This window comes from Musca domestica, unplaced genomic scaffold, assembly GCF_030504385.1.
Source record: "Musca domestica strain aabys unplaced genomic scaffold, Musca_domestica.polishedcontigs.V.1.1 7, whole genome shotgun sequence".
In the NCBI taxonomy this organism is placed as follows: Eukaryota; Metazoa; Arthropoda; class Insecta; order Diptera; family Muscidae; genus Musca; species Musca domestica.
Window position 1 is genome coordinate 21453581 of NW_026712383.1, and position 21490 is coordinate 21475070.

General features: G+C 34.2%; 1 protein-coding gene and 12 non-coding genes across 17 annotated transcripts in view; 7 read left to right on the plus strand and 6 right to left on the minus strand.

Moving 5' to 3' along the window:
• Positions 1-8049, plus strand: part of LOC101894352 (protein outspread) — a 363760-nt gene extending 355711 nt beyond the window's left edge. For 4 of the 5 annotated variants that reach the window (XM_059130108.1, XM_059130112.1, XM_059130110.1 and 1 more), the window contains one exon: positions 2562-8049. In XM_059130108.1, coding sequence (XP_058986091.1) covers positions 2562-3817 — 1256 coding nt within the window. In that variant the 3' untranslated portion in view covers positions 3818-8049. The remainder of the gene's footprint in view (positions 1-2561) is intronic. The other variant, XM_059130113.1, reaches the window with a different exon arrangement.
• A 3812-nt stretch (positions 8050-11861) lies between these two features.
• Positions 11862-11933, plus strand: TRNAP-AGG (transfer RNA proline (anticodon AGG)). Its single transcript has one exon. It is a non-coding gene; the product is annotated as a tRNA-Pro (tRNA).
• Positions 11934-12391: 458 nt separating this feature from the next.
• TRNAP-AGG (transfer RNA proline (anticodon AGG)) lies at positions 12392-12463 on the plus strand. Its single transcript has one exon. It is a non-coding gene; the product is annotated as a tRNA-Pro (tRNA).
• Positions 12464-12815: 352 nt separating this feature from the next.
• On the plus strand, positions 12816-12887 carry TRNAP-AGG (transfer RNA proline (anticodon AGG)). The gene has a single exon. It is a non-coding gene; the product is annotated as a tRNA-Pro (tRNA).
• Positions 12888-13077: 190 nt separating this feature from the next.
• On the plus strand, positions 13078-13149 carry TRNAP-AGG (transfer RNA proline (anticodon AGG)). Its single transcript has one exon. It is a non-coding gene; the product is annotated as a tRNA-Pro (tRNA).
• A 1254-nt stretch (positions 13150-14403) lies between these two features.
• Positions 14404-14475, plus strand: TRNAP-AGG (transfer RNA proline (anticodon AGG)). The gene has a single exon. It is a non-coding gene; the product is annotated as a tRNA-Pro (tRNA).
• Positions 14476-14588: 113 nt separating this feature from the next.
• TRNAP-AGG (transfer RNA proline (anticodon AGG)) lies at positions 14589-14660 on the plus strand. Its single transcript has one exon. It is a non-coding gene; the product is annotated as a tRNA-Pro (tRNA).
• A 222-nt stretch (positions 14661-14882) lies between these two features.
• On the minus strand, positions 14883-14954 carry TRNAP-AGG (transfer RNA proline (anticodon AGG)). The gene has a single exon. It is a non-coding gene; the product is annotated as a tRNA-Pro (tRNA).
• A 105-nt stretch (positions 14955-15059) lies between these two features.
• On the minus strand, positions 15060-15131 carry TRNAP-AGG (transfer RNA proline (anticodon AGG)). Its single transcript has one exon. It is a non-coding gene; the product is annotated as a tRNA-Pro (tRNA).
• A 421-nt stretch (positions 15132-15552) lies between these two features.
• Positions 15553-15624, minus strand: TRNAP-AGG (transfer RNA proline (anticodon AGG)). The gene has a single exon. It is a non-coding gene; the product is annotated as a tRNA-Pro (tRNA).
• A 2835-nt stretch (positions 15625-18459) lies between these two features.
• Positions 18460-18531, minus strand: TRNAP-AGG (transfer RNA proline (anticodon AGG)). Its single transcript has one exon. It is a non-coding gene; the product is annotated as a tRNA-Pro (tRNA).
• A 156-nt stretch (positions 18532-18687) lies between these two features.
• TRNAP-AGG (transfer RNA proline (anticodon AGG)) lies at positions 18688-18759 on the minus strand. Its single transcript has one exon. It is a non-coding gene; the product is annotated as a tRNA-Pro (tRNA).
• Positions 18760-19121: 362 nt separating this feature from the next.
• On the minus strand, positions 19122-19193 carry TRNAP-AGG (transfer RNA proline (anticodon AGG)). The gene has a single exon. It is a non-coding gene; the product is annotated as a tRNA-Pro (tRNA).
• Between the last annotated feature and the right edge of the window lie 2297 nt (positions 19194-21490).

A 21490-nucleotide genomic window follows, 5' to 3' on the forward strand; every position in this document is an offset into this window, starting at 1 on the left:
AAAAAAATTTTCTATACATGTCAGGGTTTTCGTATAGCTCCGATATAACGGTACCTCTCTATATACAGTATTTTGATGATTTTAGGATTTTAACATCAAATCGGATGAACAATTTATATGGGAGCTATAGCTATATCTGAACCGATTGTTGTGCAAAATTAAATACTGTTCGGGCTGATATTACACTTTTGGTGCACAATAAAAGGCAAATCGGACGAAGATATATATGAGAGCTATATCTAAATTTTGACCGATTATCCCCAATTTCATTAGGGTTCGTCCTTAGGCTAAACAAATGATCTGTGCAAAATTTCATATGGATAAATGCGAACTGTACTATGCTTACACAAATACATGGACAGGCGGACGGACGGACATGCATAAATCGACTCAGAATGTGATTCTATGCAGATCATCAAAAGGAACTATGGGTCTATCTCGTTTCCTTTTGCTTGATACAAACAAATGCACAAAGACATAATACCCTGACCACCTGTGTGGTTGTAGGGTATAAAATGTGGACGAGGGGCGAATTTGTCCTCTCTATTGAGGTTACTTTAAGATTTACACAATCTATCCCTCAAATCGCCGATACATTTGTCTTCTATTTTTAACCCTACTTTTATAATCTAGTGAGCTTTTCCTCTAATTATTTGTTGTGTTGTTCAATTTCATATAAATTAACCCTGTCCTGAAGTTACTTAAGACTATCATCTGGCGTAATTATCCTTGCATATGATGGCGATGAATTAAAAAGAACGTTGCCTTTTTGAGGCAGGATTGTAAATTCTCCATAAAAGGTGTATTTGTTTGAAGAGAGAGAGTATCTTTCGTTGGTTCGCTTTTATCCACGATCATAGGAGTTTTAAGATGTTAGTTCTTTTTCCCCGGAACGTCAGCATAGCAAACTAAGGAAGTAACTGGCTGAGAGAATATTGTCTTCTTGGGTGATAGTTGTAAATCCTACGAGAAGTCATTTTCACGAGAAGTCATTTTAAATAGTACATTTTTCACGAGGATTTGGAAGTTGACGTTTTGAGATGGTGTCAGCATTAAAAATTGTCTTTTTCTTCTTTTTTCTCTCTCGCCCAAGGGAGGTTGCATAGAATACCAATAGAGTAACTGCCTATGAGACCTTTATAGGAGACGATTATGTTTCCATCTTTTTATACCCTCCATCATAATATGTAGGGCATATTAAGTTTGTCATTCTATGTCGATTTGGCGATGTCCGTCCGTCTGTGGAAATCACTCTAACTTCCGAACGAAATGAAGTAGGTTGATAAAATTTAACTCAAATGTGTATTATGTCTGCAGGACTTTTGGTATTGAAAATGGGTGATGTAGGTCCAGAGAAGGTCCACGTCTTCGTATATCCCCATATAACGGTACCTCCCGATATTCGATATTTTGGTGAATTAAGCGACATTATTTACCTGAAATGTTTCAAATTTGATATTTGAAGTTCTTAATGGATACTACAGACTATGACAGAAAACGACATAGATACTACAGACTATGACAGAAACTTGGACCACGCAGGTCCAAGCCTTCGTATAGCCCCCATATAACGGCACCTCCCAATATTCGGTATTTTGATAATTTTAGCGACATTATTCACCGGAAATTTGGTATTTGAAGTTCGTAATCGATACTACAGCCTATGACAAAGAATTGTCCATGCAGGTCCACGTCTTCGTATAGCTCCCATGTAACGGTACCTCCCGATATTCGCTTTTTTTATGATTTTTTTCAAGTTTCGCAATTGAATATTGTAATGGTTTATGGCAAAAGTTGCCTATGCAGGTCCATGTCGTCGTCGTATTTTTAAGACTTTAACAGAAATTTTAACGGATATTATTTTTATTTTTAATTGCCAAATTCGTTCCAAATGGTGAAGGGTATTCAAAGTTCAGCCCGGCCGAACTTACAGCTTTTTTACTTGTTGTTTTTTTTTTTCTAAACAGGTATTGGGTTTGCTCTTCTTTACTTTCTGTTACCCAATTTGATTGATCTTTGGGTTCACTGTGGGTTTGGGGCTCCGAGAATAGTTTTACGAAATCGAACTATCAACCTTTAATTTTGATAGTTCGGTTTAGTAAACATATATTCTTGGAGCCCAAAACCCACAGTGAACCCAAAGATCAAATTGGGTAACAGAAAGTAGAGAACCTTTAATTTTCGTTAGTCAGGATGCTTATCGACTAAGATTAGCGGAAGCATGGTTCCCCAAAAATATAGTCTTCTAATTTGTGATTTCAAAACTTATAACATAACTCTTGCTAACCTAACTTGAATGTTTATGTTCACAAATTCTATGTATGAGTCATAACACTTAACAACTTACTAATTTTCCTCTACACTTACTAATATATCTTAAACAATGTTAAATTTTTTTCGGCCTTGGTTACGGATTCTGTATGGTTTCTAAAAATTTATATCTAAATGTATCATAAGTCATAAAATTAAGTCAAATAATTAGTCAACACAACTAACCTATTTCATTTTTATTATCCCTCACAACAACCTACCTACCTACCAACTCTCCCGTCCTGGTATAGGTTTAAAAACACCATCATCAACAACAACCACAACATCAGCCAAAACAACATTTGGTAAAAATTTGAAAACGTTGAGCAATCAAAAGAAATTGAACACTGGCAAATATACACGACAACAGATACAACAACAACAGCAAAAATCGCCACAACAAATAACAATGTTGTCCCCTCACAGCAGCAGTGAAATATTGGCGTTGGCAAAACCGACGCCAACCTCAACGACCTCGGTGGGAAAAACGCCAAATGGAAGGCCAATGTATCGTTCAATAAAAACATTTCAAATTAAGGATAACAAACAGGGAGAAATTGAGGCAAAACATATTAGTGAACACAAACAGCAACAACAACAACAACAAGAAACAACATTCAAATCCTCCATACAACAACAACAACCACAACAACCAGCACCAACAACATTAAAATCTGTACTAAACCCAGTGGAATTACCAAAGAATTTTAGTGCTAATAATACAATTAATTTAAATTTAAATTATCTATTAAATATGGAACATAAAAGGCCACATAATAATAATACAGCAACACCAACAACAAATACAGACCATACCATTAATAATAACAACAACAGCAACAACAGTAAACCAATATTAACATCTACTTTGGCAACAAAAAATATGAAAATTGCCGAAAAATGTGCAATAAATTTGAATAGTTTTGCAGATATCATACAAAAAACGAAAACAACAACAGCAACAACAACAATGCCAACAATGCCAACAAAAACCAAAATAATTGATAATAAGCATAAAGGAGATGATGATGATGATAGCGTTAAAAAATATCCGCCACAACACTTACGACAATCCTCCCAAAAGCCAAACAAATACACCTTGAAATCAACAACAACAGCTACACACAAAAATGCGAACGAACAACAATTTCATCAACTACAACAACAACAACATCATTTGCAACAACATCACCACCATAACACTCTATGTCATGATACGGATACGATGACAATGAAAACAAAACGATCCCGTATTAGTAGCTCACCCCCTCCCTTAAATGGAAGGGACGTTGAGCTGAACACTATTTGCACCATCAGCAGCACCAATACCACCACCGCCGTCAAAGGCACCATCAATTCGAAAAGTCACCAACAATCAGCCCAAAACACAGCATCATCACCATCTAATAGCAGCACCCCTGCAACCACACCAGTTGCTTCAAAACCGTCATCAAAGGCCACCAAACGCAACTCATCACCCTCAAAGCGCTTCGAATTGGAAATTTAACAAAGGAATAATGGAAGAGTATCAGCAACCATTGTTCCGGAATTTGAATGTCCTGCAAAGGTATATTTTAGTTTTTCGTTTTGCATTGCTTTGAAAATATTGGAATTTTAAATACGTCGGGCAGGAAAATTTTAATAACGTCTTTTGAGAAAAGCTCAAAACTGACCGAGAACAATGCTACTTTCAATTTAAAAATAAAGCTTAAAGCTTTTAAAAAGCAAACATAAAGGGTCTTTAGATTCGGTGGTTCTGTACTGGGATTCTGTAACTAATATTTTGAATTACCGACAAAAATCGGTAGCTTTGAAACCAAAATTTTGATTTGAAAAAGAAATTGAAGTTGAAAACATTGATATCTATCGGTAGGTCTCATCGACTACTTTGATTTCGTCGCTAACTTACCGACAAATTTCGTAAATTATGAGCATTTTGATTTTACCGACTCTTGTCGGTAACTCAAAAAATGAGTTAAGGAATTTTACTACTGATGATGACTTGTCTTCTTTGGAGAATCTTTGGAGAAATATTACGATCTGTTCCAGAACTGGAAGAATATAAAAGTTTTTACTATGATAATCGATTTTCCATTTATGATATCGAAAAAAATGCAAAACTAGGAGATTCTTGCAGATTCTGGAACAGCCCTATTAGTTATTTTCCAGAATATGCAAGAACTATTTTCCCAATTTTTACTCGAACTCGAACTTGCAGACAAAAATATCAGAACACATGCAAATATGGCTACGTTTTCCTTGAACATTTTGGCCCAATGAGAAATAGTAACATGGTTACCAGATTCTGATTAGCTGATGTGTAAATTTTGAAGGATTACCATCTAATTTTGACATTTTTACTAGTTTTTTGTTTTCGTACTTTCAGAGCAAAGCAGTTTTCTTGGAGCGAAGTTGACAATGACCTCTTTTACTAGTTTAACCATTAAACAGTACGGGAACACAACAATTTCTAAATGCTTAAGAATTTTTTAAAAAGAGAGTGAGGGACGTACACAGGTAGGGGGCCGGATCCGCTCGAAAATTTAATGTTTCTAGCTTTTCCATTGTAAACTTTACAAGCTTGGAAGAGTCCATTTCTAGGTCCGAAATGCATTCATGTGTACATCTTTGCATAAATAATCAGCTGTGGTGAAATTTCAAGAGGACAATATTAGAAAAATGATGGAGGATGGTTTGAAGTTAAATGGTCTAATATAGGGCTATTTGGTCTTGTAAGAAGAGAGGGAGAGACTTTTTTATCCGATACCTTCGTTTTATAATATACAGACAGAGAAGGACTTTTATCAGCAGCCCTGATATAGGCATTGTAAAAATATTTTATTAAACTTAAAAAATATATTTCTGGGGGCTCAATTTTCATTCTTTATAATTATAAAATTAACACTTTTATAAAGGAAAGATATTTTAAATAAAATTTTTTATAAAGAAAATATTTGTCATTTAAATGTTCATAGATCCAGAAGCCAGTCTCTGGAAATCTTAAAACCACCCATCGATACTGGTTATCGAATAAATATCGTAATTTACTCTTTGATTCATCTGCTGAAAATGAAAATAGAAAAAGAAAACTTTAATAAAAGACAAAAAATGCCAAAAGAAAATTTTCATTAATTATATATTTCTCTTTTCAAATTTTCATCGAACATGAACCCGACCAGTAGTGGAATTCTCTAACTCATTTTTTGAGTTACCGACAAATTTCGGTAAAATTAAAACGCAAATTATGAATGAAAAATCTAAATTAAAATAAAAAACACTTTTGCTATCGTTACGACTTGGCGAATAATTTATTTTGGTCGCTAAGTTGCCGAAAATATTCGTTAATTTCCGAAGTTATAAGCATTTTAATTTTAACAATTTTTATTGGTTACTTAGAAAGCGAATCAGAGAATTGCATCACAAGTTGGAACCCAAGACGGGACCGTCATGAACAATCGATATGATTTCTAGCTTCTAGATCTCCATCTTATGGCCTATCGCCTGCTCGTCATTTTTTGGTCTGGTTGAATTGAGTCATTAGCAAAATTTTATATATATCCTCATTGGGTATTGTTTCCATCCACAATATTCTACATAAAAGTCATTGGTATACACCAAGTATATTTTATGGCAAAACACGACCAGAAAGGTGAGTCAACTTCGAAGGAACAAGGAAATATGCAACTCTGTACCAGAGGCGTATTATGCCAGACTCTAAAAAAATGAAAAAATTAAAATTTTATTAAAAAAAGATATTATCGGAGGGTAAAACACGCAAACCATAGAAGGAATGTGAAATGACAATTGAATTCGAGAAAACCAAAAATTTTTAGAGTTTGTTATTTTTGTTTGTACAGTCCGTAAATTTCAGTACGTAATTCTGAGCATTACAATCTCAGAAATAATTTTTCTCAGGAAAAAAATCGTTTAAAGTCAGCAGGGGATTACGTTATTCTGCCAATTATTTTATCATAATTTTTGAAGTAACTAATTACAAGATTCGATTAAGGTTAATGCAAGCAACCCATTTGGAGACGGTACTCAGCCATATATGTCCTTTAAATTTCCACAAATATTTAACTTACTCTTCTTCGCTGCAGTATGGACAAAAGAGTGTCGGATTATTTTTGTGCGATACATTTCTTAAAGTGTTTGTTGCTATACTTTGCGTTTTTTTTTTTTAATTTTTGAGTAGCACTATCTTTTTCTCCTCTAAAAAATATTAAATTTTGTTGGAATTTCAGATTTCTGTGTTTCGATAATGAACTGCAAGGTAGAGACCGCAAATTGTTTATATCACTGTTTCTTTTGATCGCTTGCAAAATATGTATTTTTTTATTAATAGTACTTTGTATGGACTGTTTCCTTCTATTCTTATGCGAAGTAAAATAGCATTCGAGATCAGAATTTGCAAGGGAACGCTATCTGCGAGGAACTTCTGATTCGGTTTTTGGGGAAGAGTACAAGCGTATACTTTGATATTCTATATCCGAAAAAGGAAAGCTAATTTCGAAAGGAAGTTGTTCCATTTGTTTTTGAAAATCGAGAAAATTTTGGAAAAATTACACAGTTTTTCTTATTTTATTGACTTTCAACTTTTCATTAATTCAAGTTATGGGTTCATATAAATCCATTTCGTCAGTGCTATGTAGGGAGCAGCAACCACATTATATTTGAATAAAAAGTTTAGAGTTTCGTTCCAAAGGCATACAACTGTAAACATTGGGCAAAATCCATATTGCCTTTTAATATCACGATCAGGCTATAAATAGTCGACGATATGAAAAAAATCCATTAGAAAATTTACAGAAATATGTTATTCTGATATCGCAAAAAATGTCGGTAAACTGCGGAGAAAAACAACAGATATAATAGATATAGACTCAAAAGCGTAATCCAGAGCATTTGAAAATGAAATGTCTAATCCTATTTTTTGCCTTTGTATTCAACCACCACATTCCTGTCAAAAACTATTATTTTTTTTCTAGGTTTACGACTTTTTCGACGTATGTATGATACGTCGGAAAAGTATGTAATATACGTCAGAATTTCTAACAGACCATCTATGGGCTGGTATCAAAATGGTATTTATGCGTACAGTACCGCATTGAATTTGCCTGGGTATGACCTAACAAATCATCTAATCTACAGCGCCCTCAAGGTGTTGCAATACAAAGACAAGAGCTTTTCACCTCAAGTTAGCAAAAACAGATTATAAATCCTGCCATCTATTTCAAGCAATGCAAAACAAACAAAAGCTCTTTTAAAGCTTTTGTCTTGAAAAATAAACTAAAATATGCCTCTGATTTTGTAATCCAATTATGAAGATATTTAACAATTATTATTATTAACATCATTATCATTATTTTGTTATTTGTTACGATGATAATTATTTTGAAATTAAATAAAAATAAATAAATCATAAAAAATGTGTATGAATTCTTCAATTATATAAATTTTATTGTAAAAAAATATTTGTTTTGATATCAAATAAATGCAGTTTGAGCTCAATTTAATCAATTACTAGAAAATATTTTTCATTGAAAAAATTTCTTTATTTTGGTAAATTTTAAAAATAAAATAAAAAAACTCGAGCTCTTTCTGTTTTATTTATATTTTGCTTGTCACATATTTTTGTTGTTATTATAGTTTTGTTAATATTTACTCTATTCAACACAAGTATATATATCAAAGCATTTAATGCTAAAAATAACCCACAACCCACAAAAAAAAACAAAAGCAATTTTATTAAACCAAAATGCCAAAAATAACACGAAAATATAATTTCCACTTCAATGTGCCTACTTACCATATTTAATATATATTTTGTTGTTATTAAAATATTTACATAAAAAATTAACCGGTTAAAACGACAGAAATCTTTAAGAAAAAAATTTTGTTGTTATTTGAGTATAAATTAAAAAAATAATAATAAATATATAAATTGAAAAACGTTTTATGTTTTTTTATTACTTCAAAAATTGATTTAATATCTTTATCATACTTATTATAAAAATAATGATTTTTTTTATTATAAATATAAATGTTAAAAATCGTATTTGTATGACGTCTTCTTTAATATCTGTTTTTTTGTCTTATTTTAAATATGAACATAAATATTTTTAATGTTGTTTTCTTTTTGTCATTAAATTAATCATTATTTTTATTACAAATATTATATCTAATAACAAGAAATATTATTATCATCCCCTATATAACATATCTAACTAATAATGAAAACCCCATATTTAAAATATAAAAAAAAATTTGTTTTGTTAACCATTGAAATAATTACAAATATATACCCTTATAAATAGTTTTAAATATGACGATATGATATATATTTATGAAAAACCAACATGTATAAGAGAGAGAGAGAAAAAAACCCAACCCATTTTATTAAAACATTTTTATTGTGAAGAAGAAAAATCATAAATAAAGTTAATTGTTAAACAAAATTGACTTTTCTCCGAAATCTGTTTAATTTGAGGACAAAGTGGTAAGAAAAGGAGTGGAAAAAAGTTTATCAATTTATCAAACATATATACCACACAGGGTGAGGTAAAAAAACTGCAACCAACATCAGACTACTGTCATTTCTAAGCCACTCGTCCGACAGCTGTTAAAATTATTCCAGTGACATATTGTTTACAAGCGTACAAAATCATTTTGGTCAGAATTTTCCAGAAAAAAAGTTATTCTTGATGGAATTCAAGCGTGATAGTATGATTCCTGCATATTAAGCTGGAAAACCATAAGTCTCTAAAAAATATTCTGGAGAGTTTATTAAAGCCTTGGGCACGCAAACATTCTGACCGCAGACCTTGGACATTTCAAAATGTCTCAGCTCCATCGCATCCAGCACGCGCCACCCAAAAATGGTTACTAAATGAGGCTCCTTACTACCTTTCCAGCGCACAATGAGCACCAAAATCTACGGATACCAATCCGTTGGACTATTATGTCTAGAGTATTTTGGAAAGCAAGTGTCGATCACCTCAAGCAAGCGCTTCGCCGGGAATGGACCAAAATATCGCAGAGCAACATTCGGGCAGCGTCTGTCGAAAAATTCCACTCAAAAGAAAACCGTTATATGGGGGATATACGAAGACGTGGACCTGAATAAGTATTATTTTCTTTTTTTTTTTGTCATACGCTGTAGTTCCGATTTCGAACTTCAAATACAAAATTTTAAACAAAACGATTGAATAATGTCGCTAATATAATAAAAATTAAAGCAGTTCCGGTGAATAATATTGCCAATAGCGGTGAATAATATTGCCATTTCTGCTGATGTTGCAGTTTTCTTCCGTCCATTTCCAGTATCACGAAACTTACTGATTTTTTAATAACAAAATCTTTAGAAATTGAGCAAAAGTTATGATTATAACACAAAATTTTCCAGATTTATGACGTTAAATACATTTCATACGTTTTATACAGCTCTATGACGTTTTCGACGTTTACAACTTTGTTACAGTCGAAAAAAAAAAACAAAAATATATTGTCATCAGACCATCTCTGAGTCAGATTGTTTTAATATATTGCACTTCTCAATATTTTTATCAACACAAAATCGTGTGAGGTTCTCTCCTTCGGGTACCTCCCTCACAAACGGTCAAAACTTTGAATGATCCTCTCTCATATAGAATACGGAATAAGAGTCCTTTGGTCTTCAAAATTTCGTACATCCCAATTCTTCGACCAACACAAGATTTGATATCGTTAACTGGTAGTACGGACCCCTGCTTTTGGCATCGGGTCAAATTTTTAAATAACCATGACGCTCGCTCATAAAAGTGTGATGTGAGCATCCGATTTTTTTCAAACGTGACAGATTCTAATACTTCCACCAGCACAAGATCAAGTATGGAGATGGGATACATCCGCCTACGCTTTCGGGTACCTTACCCATGATGGGCCAACATTATGAATAATGAAAAGCCAACATTTATCTGATGTATACATGAAATTTATTAATTTAGTATTGATATCTCAATGGATCGGGTAGTTATTATAAAATAGGCTATTACAAAATAGGCTGATGGGTTATTTTAATACCCTGCAATTTGTCATTCCGTTTGTAACATTCCTAAATATTCGTCATAGACCCCATAAATTATATATATTCATAATCCACATAAAATTCTAAATGAAAATTAGATATATCTGTCCACGTTTTGGTATAGTCCCAATATAACGGTATCTTCCGATATTCGGTATTTTAATGATGATTTTCAACGGATTTGTGTAAAAATTTGTAGTTTCTAGCTCGTCAGGCGAAACATTGTAAGTATAGGTCCAGGATTTGGTATAGCCTCCATATAACGGTACCTCCCGATATTCTATACTTTTATGATTTTTGTCACATGTTTTCACGGATTTGTCAAAAAATTAATCTTTGTAGGTCATAATGTGTTCTACCTTAGGCGAAAGATTAAAGGTCCACGTTTTGGTTTAGCCCAAATCGGTACCTCCCGATATTCGGTATATTCATGATTTTTTCGCGGATTTGTCTAAAAATTGGTATTTGGGGTCATAATGGGTTCTAGCTCGTATGGTGAAACATTGTATGCATAGGTCCACGTTTTGGTATAGCCCCCATTTAACGGTATCTTCCGATATTCGGTGTTTTGATTATTCTTGCCACATTTTTTAACGAATTTGCCCAGAAATTAGAATTTGATGTTCATAATGGGTTCCAGCTCGTGTGGCAAAACATTGTATGTATAGGTTCACGTTTTGGTATGGCCCCCATATAACGGTACCTGTCGATATGTTGATGATTTTTGCCCATTTTCCCATGGATTTGTCTTAAAATTGGTATTTGCAGTTTATAATGGGTTCTAGCCCGGTGGCAGAACATTGAATATTTAGTTGCACGTCTTCCTATAGCCCACATATTCGGTATTTTGATAATCCTAGTCAATACAAAAAATGTTCATAGAGGTTCGGTATGACCCCATATAACGGCCTCATTCACTTTATGATTTTTTTTTATAGCTTTAACTGCATTATCCAAACTGTTTTACTTGTATATGAATTTTAAAGTGAAACACGCTTGAATTTCCTTTACCCTAAGGTGGAGGGTATATTATTAGTTCGGCCCGGCCTCCGTTTTGTTATTTGTTCATTTTCCTTCTAACATATTTTCAAATGCACTTTTTCTCCTTTAACTCCTACTGCTTCAGTATCGGCAAATATATTCTTCACAAGAGTTATGTTTTGATGCTGGGGAGAAATTTGACTGGATGTTCATAAAAATTTGATAGTCTGCAGTTGAAACAAAAACTCATATTGTGATTGTCATTTTTTTTTTTTTTTTTTTTGTTATCGTGAACAATTGTTTATTTTAACAAAGTCTGCTTTTTTACACACATACATATGTGTGTGTCTTAGAAATGGAGTAGTTTTCTTATAATCTTATCATTTTTTTTTTTTTTTTTTTTTGAAATTTATCAATTTTGTGTTTCATTAAAACATTGTTTTTTTCTAAGTGTTTTAAAACAGTTTCCAAAACAATTTTTATTTTCTATCCCATATTTCCCACTGGCTCGTTGGTCTAGGGGTATGATTTCCGCTTAGGGTGCGGGAGGTCCCGGGTTCAAATCCCGGACGAGCCCAAGTTGTTAATTTTTTAGTTAAATAAAATTATTGAGGTAATCCGTATATTTACGGCATGAAAAAAAGTAAAGGAAGTAGTTATTGTCTAAATTGTGAATTAGAAATCCATAGGGCTTCATCTTTATCCACAAAGAAATAACCTTCCCAACTACAACATTCACAGTAGATGAAGTGAAGAGTCATACAAAAGATACGCTTACAACAGAAAAAGAAACTGGTTTGTGGTTGTGTTACCAATTCAATGCATTGACAATAGCCATGCACATGACCATGGTGTCATGCATACAAATTTTTGGTAATTAATTGAAGACCTTCACTTTGTTAATATGCAGAAGAGCGTCTGTCGTTATCACTATTTTTTTGGAATTTGAAAGTGACAAAAAATTTTTTGGGCTTTAAAAATGAAGTTTTTTTTTTTGTAATTTTTTATTAAATGGATCTTGTACGTTTTGCATCTGGCTCGTTGGTCTAGGGGTATGATTTCCGCTTAGGGTGCGGGAGGTCCCGGGTTCAAATCCCGGACGAGCCCAAGTTGTATAAATTTTTTGTAGAAATATGAATTTTTGTTATTTATTTTGTATATACAAAAATTAAACCCAGATTGTTTTCTATCGAGCTTCAGATCTTGTGTTTAATTATAAAATTGAAATGTGGAAAAAAATTCAAATAATTATGGTATGGAATTCTCAATATCAATCAATTTTTTATGGAATTTTTGTCGCTAATAAAAAGGAAAAATCTGTTATTGTAGTAAAAACTTAAATATTCTTGCAGTTCTAGAACAGAAATTTATTATTTATTGCTATAACGAGGTCGATTACTCTAGAATTCCAAACATGATCGCCATATCATAAAGGCATGTGTAAGCTTAACCCTCATTCGGCTCGTTGGTCTAGGGGTATGATTTCCGCTTAGGGTGCGGGAGGTCCCGGGTTCAAATCCCGGACGAGCCCAAGTTGTGTAGATATTTTGGAAAACGTTGTTATATTTTTTTAAATTTGAATTACGCAATTTTCAATACTGGAGTAGTTCATGTCAAACTACTTTAAAATGCAGAAGATTTTGTACTAAGCGCTTCTTATTTTCAAGAGTTCTCAACATGATCTTGAATTATAAACGGTTATATATTTTTAACCCTCAATTGGCTCGTTGGTCTAGGGGTATGATTTCCGCTTAGGGTGCGGGAGGTCCCGGGTTCAAATCCCGGACGAGCCCAAGATGACTAATTTTTATACCAACCAACCAACCATGGTAAGTACAGGGTAAGATGGAAAAACTGCAACCAACTTCAGACTCCTGTCATTTCTAAGCCACTCGTCCGACAGATGTTAAAATTATTCTAGTGACAGCTCATTATAATGTTTACAAGCGTACAAAAACATTTTGGTGAGAATTTTCCAGAAAAAAAGTTTTTCGTGATGGAATTCAAGCATGACAGTGTGATTTCTTTATATTTGGCTGGAAAACCGCAAGTGGCTATCGTTAGAAAACTCCAGTATTTTAATGTGAATAAACCTTTTGTGTCTCATACCATTGCTCGTTAACGTGATACTGGTAGCGTAGCCCAACGTCAAGGAAGTGGACGAAAAAAAAACAGCAACATCAGCAGAATTCGTTCGAAAAGTAAATAAGTGACTTCATCGAATCCCGCGTCCATTCGGCTAATATTGAAAAATGAGCTCGGGGTAAAGTCATTGTAATTCCAATAAGTGCAAGAACTTACACCGCAACAGAAAGAAAATAGACTCAAAAGAGCTAACGAGTTGCTTCGCTTGGGCGAAAGTGGTGAACTGCCGAAATTTGGCTTGCTCCGATGAAAAAACATTCGTTGTCCAGCAGTTTTTAAACAAACAAAACGATCGTGTTTATTTGCCAAAGATCTCAGCTGAAAAATATTCTGGAGGTTGGCCGCAGACCTTGGACATTCCAACAGGACTCAGTACCACGCACTCAACACGCGCCACCCAAGAATGATTACAAAATGAAGTTCCCCGATTCATTCCAGCGCACAATGGCCATCAAATTCTTCGGATACCAATCCTTTGGAATATTGTATTTGGAGTATTTTGGACAGCCAGGTTGGCACTAAAAGATACCAAAGTGTCGATCACCTCAAGCAAGCGCTTCGCCGGGAATGGGTTAAAATACCGGAGAGCAAGATTCGGACAGCGTGTGACGGTTTCATTGGCCGTTCGAAGGCCAAATTCGTGCCAAAGTTGACCTATTCGAACTAATCCAAACATATTCTAAAAATTGATGCTATTTCTGACATTTTTTGCTTTCATTAATAAAATTAAAAAAAAAAATGTAAAAATTATGGCGTTTGACTTTGTTTTTTATATTTTTGAATCTCCAGTGAATATATCGAAATTGTTGGAATCCGAATGTACAAATTAACATACTGTTATCTTATATATGACAGAAGAAGGACTTATGTTTCTAAAAAATACATATTTTTAACCCTCAACCGGCTCGTTGGTCTAGGGGTATGATTTCCGCTTAGGGTGCGGGAGGTCCCGGGTTCAAATCCCGGACGAGCCCAAGTAAATGTCTGCGTTTCTTTTTTTCTGAAACCAGTACTGAATTACAATTTTATATATGACAGAAGAAGGACTTATGTTTCTAAAAAAAAAACATATTTTTAACCCTCAACCGGCTCGTTGGTCTAGGGGTATGATTTCCGCTTAGGGTGCGGGAGGTCCCGGGTTCAAATTCCGGACGAGCCCAAGTTGTAATTATCTCTTTTATAAACCTAGGAGTTAATAAATTACTTATTGTGTCATGCCCCTTGTTGCACCAAGTAGGCCTTGGACGATTACCATCGAGTCGTCCCTGGGTGTGGGAAATAAATTGGCATTTGTTTGTGTATTCGCAGAACCCTTTAATGAAAATTTATAAATTTTTATTCAGTACTGGTTTCAGAAAAAAAGAAACGCAGACATTTACTTGGGCTCGTCCGGGATTTGAACCCGGGACCTCCCGCACCCTAAGCGGAAATCATACCCCTAGACCAACGAGCCAGTTGAGGGTTAAAATTTTAACATCTGCAGCTTAGCGAAAGTTAAAAAATCATGAAAATTAAAAATGTCACCTAAATCAGGTTCCAAAAAATATCGTGTCATCTTGGGCTCGTCCGGGATTTGAACCCGGGACCTCCCGCACCCTAAGCGGAAATCATACCCCTAGACCAACGAGCCAGTTGTGGGCGTGGTCATGAATACGAATTTTAAGTTTAGGGCTTAATCGCCCATGAAAAGATTTTCAAAATATACAGTAATTCTTTTTTTTTTTCAAAATTATATATTTCATTCAGATTTGACTCCACCAGTTTTTGAATTCATGCAGTATTGTTTTTAGGAGTTTTTATTACAGCAAATTTTTATAAATATATGTCCTTTGCCTATTTTTTATGTTAATATCCCAGGACCTCCTGTACGCTAAAAGAAATTCTAAAATACGACAAAAAAAATTGATTTGAGTGTTGATATAGTCCTCAAGGCAATATTTAATAAACTACATTTTACAAATTTTGTAAAAAGTGCCAAGGCAACACATATTTAAGTAATAAACTCAAATGTGACGTCACTACTGTATACCACAAAATTATATTCTCAACTTGGGCTCGTCCGGGATTTGAACCCGGGACCTCCCGCACCCTAAGCGGAAATCATACCCCTAGACCAACGAGCCACATGGGTTTCCGAAAAAATCTATGGCATAAAAGACCAAAATAATTTAAAAAATTCCAATAAGATTTTTATAATAACCCAGGAAAATCCAAAATTTCACAATCCCATTTTGAGATTTTCACAATTATATGGTCTGTTCCAGAACTTCAAGAATGTAAAAGTTTTACTACGATAACCGATTTTCCCCTTATCATAGATAAATAATTGCAAAACTAGTAGATTCTTGCAGATACTCCAGAATATTTTAGCTAATCGACCGTGGCATCAGAATAAATGGAGAACGAACGGACAGGGACCATCGGCTATTATGGCGGCCCACACCATCACCATGGCCGGCGCTTGAGTTCTGGTGGCCAACCGAGCAATGGTACGTGACACAAAAGATTTATTCACATTTAAATGCTAGAGTGCACTAACGATAGCCACTTGTGGTTTTCCAGTTAAATAAAAGGAATCACACTATCACTCTTGAATTCAATCGCGAATAATTTTTTTCTGGTAAATTCTCACCAAAATGCTTTTGTACGCTTGTAAACAATATAATGAGCTGTCACTGGAATAATTTTAACAGCTGTCGGATGAGTGGCTTAGAAATGACAGCAGTCTGAAGTTGGTTGCAGTTTTCATAATCAACATAAAATTCTAAATCGATTTAACGATGTCCGTCTGTCTGTTGAAATCACGATACACCCCACCTTATTTGACTTAAAGCTTCAAAATTTGGCAGAACAGTTTGTATTGTTTATATCGGTCAACGTTTTGGTATAACCGTACCTCCCGAGATCCGGTATTTGGATGATTTTCGCACCATTTTTTCACCGATTTGCCTAAAAATTGGTATTTGTTGGTCACAATGAGTTCTAGCTCCGGTGACGAAACATTGTATGTATAGGTCCACGTTTTTGTATAGCTCCCGTATAACGTTACCTTCCGATATTCGGTCTTTTGATGATTTTTGCCACCTTTTTCCACGGATTTGTCTTAAAGTTGGTATTTATAGGTCATAATGGATTATATCTCCGGTGGCGAATTTTGTTTATATTGTATGTATGACCGATATTCGGTATTTTGATAATACTAGTCACATATACCCACGAAATTTAAGACTTTGACAATGAAATATGACATATAATATTATTGGGGCTATAAGAAGACGTGAACCTGCAAAGATAATTTTCTCCCATAAGTAGTAGTAGCCATTACGAACTTCATATACAAAATTTGAGACAATACCGGTGAATAATGTCGCTAAAATCATCAAAATACCGAATATCGGGAGGTACCGTTACATGAGGGACATGCAAAGATGTGGACCTGCACAGATAAGTTTCTGTCATAGGCTGTAGTGTCCATTACGAAATGTAAATACCAAATTTGAAACAATTCCGGTGAATAATGTGCCTAAAATCATCAAAATACCGAATATCGAGAGGTGCCCTTATATAGGTGTTATACCAAAACGTGGACCTAGATATCCCATTTTCAATACCAAAAGTCCTGCAGACATAATATACATTTGAGTAAAATTTTATCAACCTTTATTTTGTTCGGAAGCTAGAGTGATTTCCACAGAGGAACAGACCGACGGACATTGCTAAATCGACATAGAATTTTATGCTGATCAAGAATATATATATACTTTGTGCTGTCTAAAGTGTATATTTCGAGGTGTTACAAACGGAGAGACAAACTTAATATAACCTCCATACTATGGTGGAGGGTATACTAATCATAAGTGATGAGGCTCATTTCCATCTCAGCGGGTACGTAAATAATCAAAATTTACGCCTCTGGGGCACTGAAAATCCGCGTGTAATTCACGAAGAGCCATTACACCCGCTCAAAGTCACTGTAGGGTGTGTTGTTCTCGCTGGTGGAGTCATGTGACCTTTTTTCTTCAAACACGTCGCGAGCCAAACGATTACTGTGTATGGTGGGCGCTACAAAGCAATAATCAACGACTTCTTTTTAGCGCAACTTAATTAGTTGGGATTGGAGAACTTGTGGTTCCAACATGTCGGTACAACGACATACAACACACAATCGATATGTTGAGGGATACATTTCCCGGGCGCCTAATCTCCCGTTTTGGTGATTTGCACTGGCCAGCAATATCACAAGATTTGACCGCTTCAGGCATCTTTTTGTGGGGCTTTTTGAAGACACGGATTTATGTCAACAAGCCTCAGACTCTTTCATTATCCAGCAAGAGCGTGAGGATTTACTTTTTTATAAAATAAAATTATATTAATTAACGAAGAAAATATATAAACAACAACTTACAAATGGCATACATTGTCTTAACTATTTAAATTTAACTGTTAAATTTTTATGATCCTCTCGTCTTAGTCAATATATTAAATATTTTTTTCAAAAAAAAAAAAAAAAAAAAAAAAAAAAAACAAGTTAAGAAGCAGTAAGTTGAATTCAAATACCAAATTTGAAACAATTCCGGTGAATAATGTCGCTAAAATCATCAAAATACCGAATACAGGGAGGTGCCGTTATATGGGGGCTATATGAAAACGTGGACCTACACGGCCCATTTACTTAACCTGCCTACTGGAAAAATAAACATGTGCGCAAAATTTTAGTCTTCTATCTCAATTTGTTCGAAAAATAGGGCGAATACAACAGGCAGACGGACAGACACACAGACTGACGGACATGGCTAAATCGTCTTAGAATTTTACCCTGATCAAAAATATATACACTTTATTGGGTCTAACATGAGTATTTCGAGGAGTTACAAACGGAATAACAAAATGAATATACCCTCCATGATATGGTGGAGGGTATAAAAATATTTTCTTTCGAAAAAAAGAAACCATGACATGGGCTCGTCCGGGATTTGAACCCGGGACCTCCCGCACCCTAAGCGGAAATCATACCCCTAGACCAACGAGCCAGTTGAGAAAATGTCACAAAAATTTTTTCTCCAAATTGGAGTTAAAAATAAATAAAACATAATTTATTTTAGAATTCCGGAATTGTTTATTAACAAAATAGATTTGTATAAAAAAAATTAAAATTATTTAAAGAAAAAAAAAACAGAACTTAACTTGGGCTCGTCCGGGATTTGAACCCGGGACCTCCCGCACCCTAAGCGGAAATCATACCCCTAGACCAACGAGCCAGATGCCGAAGCGACATCTTGTGTAAACCTTGCGAGATAAATACTCTCAGTTGCATAAAAACAGTTTTGGGCCTTGTTACATCGTTTTACATTGACGGTGAATATTTCATTTTTGATGGGCAAGTTATTCACACATCAACACTCAGCGCTGTTGTCATTTTCGCCTTGTTGTTGTTTGTATTTTGTTAACGTGTACACAAACAAATTTCTGTTATAAGGTATAACTCAGTGAAAAACTTTCCAAAAATATTTTTTAATGAAAAAAATTAAAATTCTATTAATTGCTTTGGAGAATCCGATATTTATTTTAAATCTCATATTTACCCTTCAAATATTAATTTTAAAAAAGTGTTTATCAACTTGGGCTCGTCCGGGATTTGAACCCGGGACCTCCCGCACCCTAAGCGGAAATCATACCCCTAGACCAACGAGCCAGTTGATCGGATTAAGCCAATTACGTCTCTTTAACAGTGTGGGTAATTTTTAGCTGTTAATAAACATTGCATCCACCCCTGCATGTTGGAGAAATTGACAAATTTTCGAAATCCGTATTAGAGGGCTGCAACGAGTATGCAAAAATTCAAGCATACTCGGTTTCTTACATGATTTTTGTTGATGCAGTCGTTTAGTTTAATCTGAATGAAATGACCGTTTTCGCTTCTGATCGAGTCGAACGCTCAGTTTGAATCACTTCACTCACAATCAAACATGAGCGTTCGAGACGGTTTGATGTGTTCAGCAACATGAGTTGATCAAACACATGAATGTAAATGAGCAATCACAACCGTGATTGTCTTCTTTGAATCGACTTCGCTCAACGTCATTGTTTATTCAACCATTTAATCAAGTTGGGAAGTTTATTTTGACTTTTTTAATATTTGAAATGGAAGAATATTGTGATAGTGCGACCGAAATTGTTGCAAGTAGAAACTACACAGGTGTAGGTAAACGAAAAGGTCGAAGTTTGTGAAAATACCTTGACCAATATTGTAAAAAATATTTAAACATTTTTAGTTTTCTAAATACCAATGATGTGTTGCTTTATTAAAAAATTTAATTTTGTTTTTTTTTTTCAAATAAGTCTAGCATACCAAAAACCCAAATAAAATGAAAAATTGTATGCTTTTTAAATATAATTTGTACCAATTTCTTTAATGGGGACATCTTTTAGTTATGAAATCCTTAGTAAAATTACAATCATGATTTCGCTCAAATTCGAACATTTGTGTTTTAATCAAATCAAATCAAATCACTCACTTAACTAGGATAAATAAAACCGATCAGACTCATCATAGATGATCGACCCGTAATGAACAATTCAACATAAGTTCGTAAACAAATAACTCATGCGATCACAAAACTTCGATCAATACATGTTTGATCACAACTTTTTCGTTTGGCTTGAGTAACTCGAATGAACATGTTGCATCTGACCGACTGATTGAGTTTGATTGTATTTCCACTGTGTGTGATCAAGCCTACTCAATCATACTCATTGCAGCCCTTTGATCCGTATGGACTTATATTTTACTTGTATTTACAGCAAAAAAAAAAATAAATAAATAAATAAATAAATAAAAATAAAAAATAAATAAATGCATATTAATAGAATAAAAAAACCAAAGGCAGTGATATGAAGTTCGCGAGTTCAAATTCAATGGGCTTTGCAAAAAAATTCCTATAAAATCAAAAAATTCATATTTTTGTTCCTGATTTCGCATCATATCTGCGTGAGATTGAACACATATACACCGAAGAAGTCTAAATCTAACCCAAAACATATTTTAGGCTTAATGACGTTCCCAATATGAGTTTACGCCAAATTCTCCTACAAAACATAATTGTCGATAAATGACTTCAAATATAACAAGTTAAAAAGCAGGAAGTACTTTGAATACCCTCCTTAATTTGGAACTAATTTGAAAATTTTCAAAAAATAAAATCCGTTAAAAATTCTGTTAAAATTTAAAAATAGCGAATATAGTCGTTATATTGGGGTCTATACGACGTGGACCTACATAGGCATTGTTTGTCATGAAATACACGGTGAATAAGGTAGCTAAAATCATCAAAATACCGTATATAGGGATGTACCGTTACATCGGAGCTATACGAAGACCTGGACCTACATAGACAATTTTCTGTCACAGGTTGGAGCATCCATTACGAACTTCAAATACGACATCTCTAACAATTTCGGTGTTACAGTTACAGACTGTAGTTCCCATTACGAACTCTAAATACGTAATTTGAAACTACTCCGGTGAATAATGACGCTAAGATAATCAAAATACCGAATATTGGGAGGGACCGTCATATGGGGGCTATACGAGGAGTAGACCTACACAGATAATTTCCTGTCTTAGGCTGTAGCACCCATTACGAACTTTAAATATGAAATTTGATTACGAACTCTAAATACGTAATTTGAAACTACTCCGGTAAATAATGTCGCTAAAATCATCGAAATACCGAATATTGAGGTGGTGCCGTTACATGGAGGCTATACCAAAACGTGGACCTATGTAGCCCATTTTCAATACCAAAAGCCCTGCAGATATAATATACATTTGAGTAAAATTTGATCAACCTACTTAATTTCGTTCGGAAGCTAGAGTGATGCTCACAGACGGACAACGCAAAATCGACATAGAATTTTATAAATGTATATATATATATATATATATATACTTTACGAGGTCTATGCCGAATATTTAGAGGTGCTGTACAG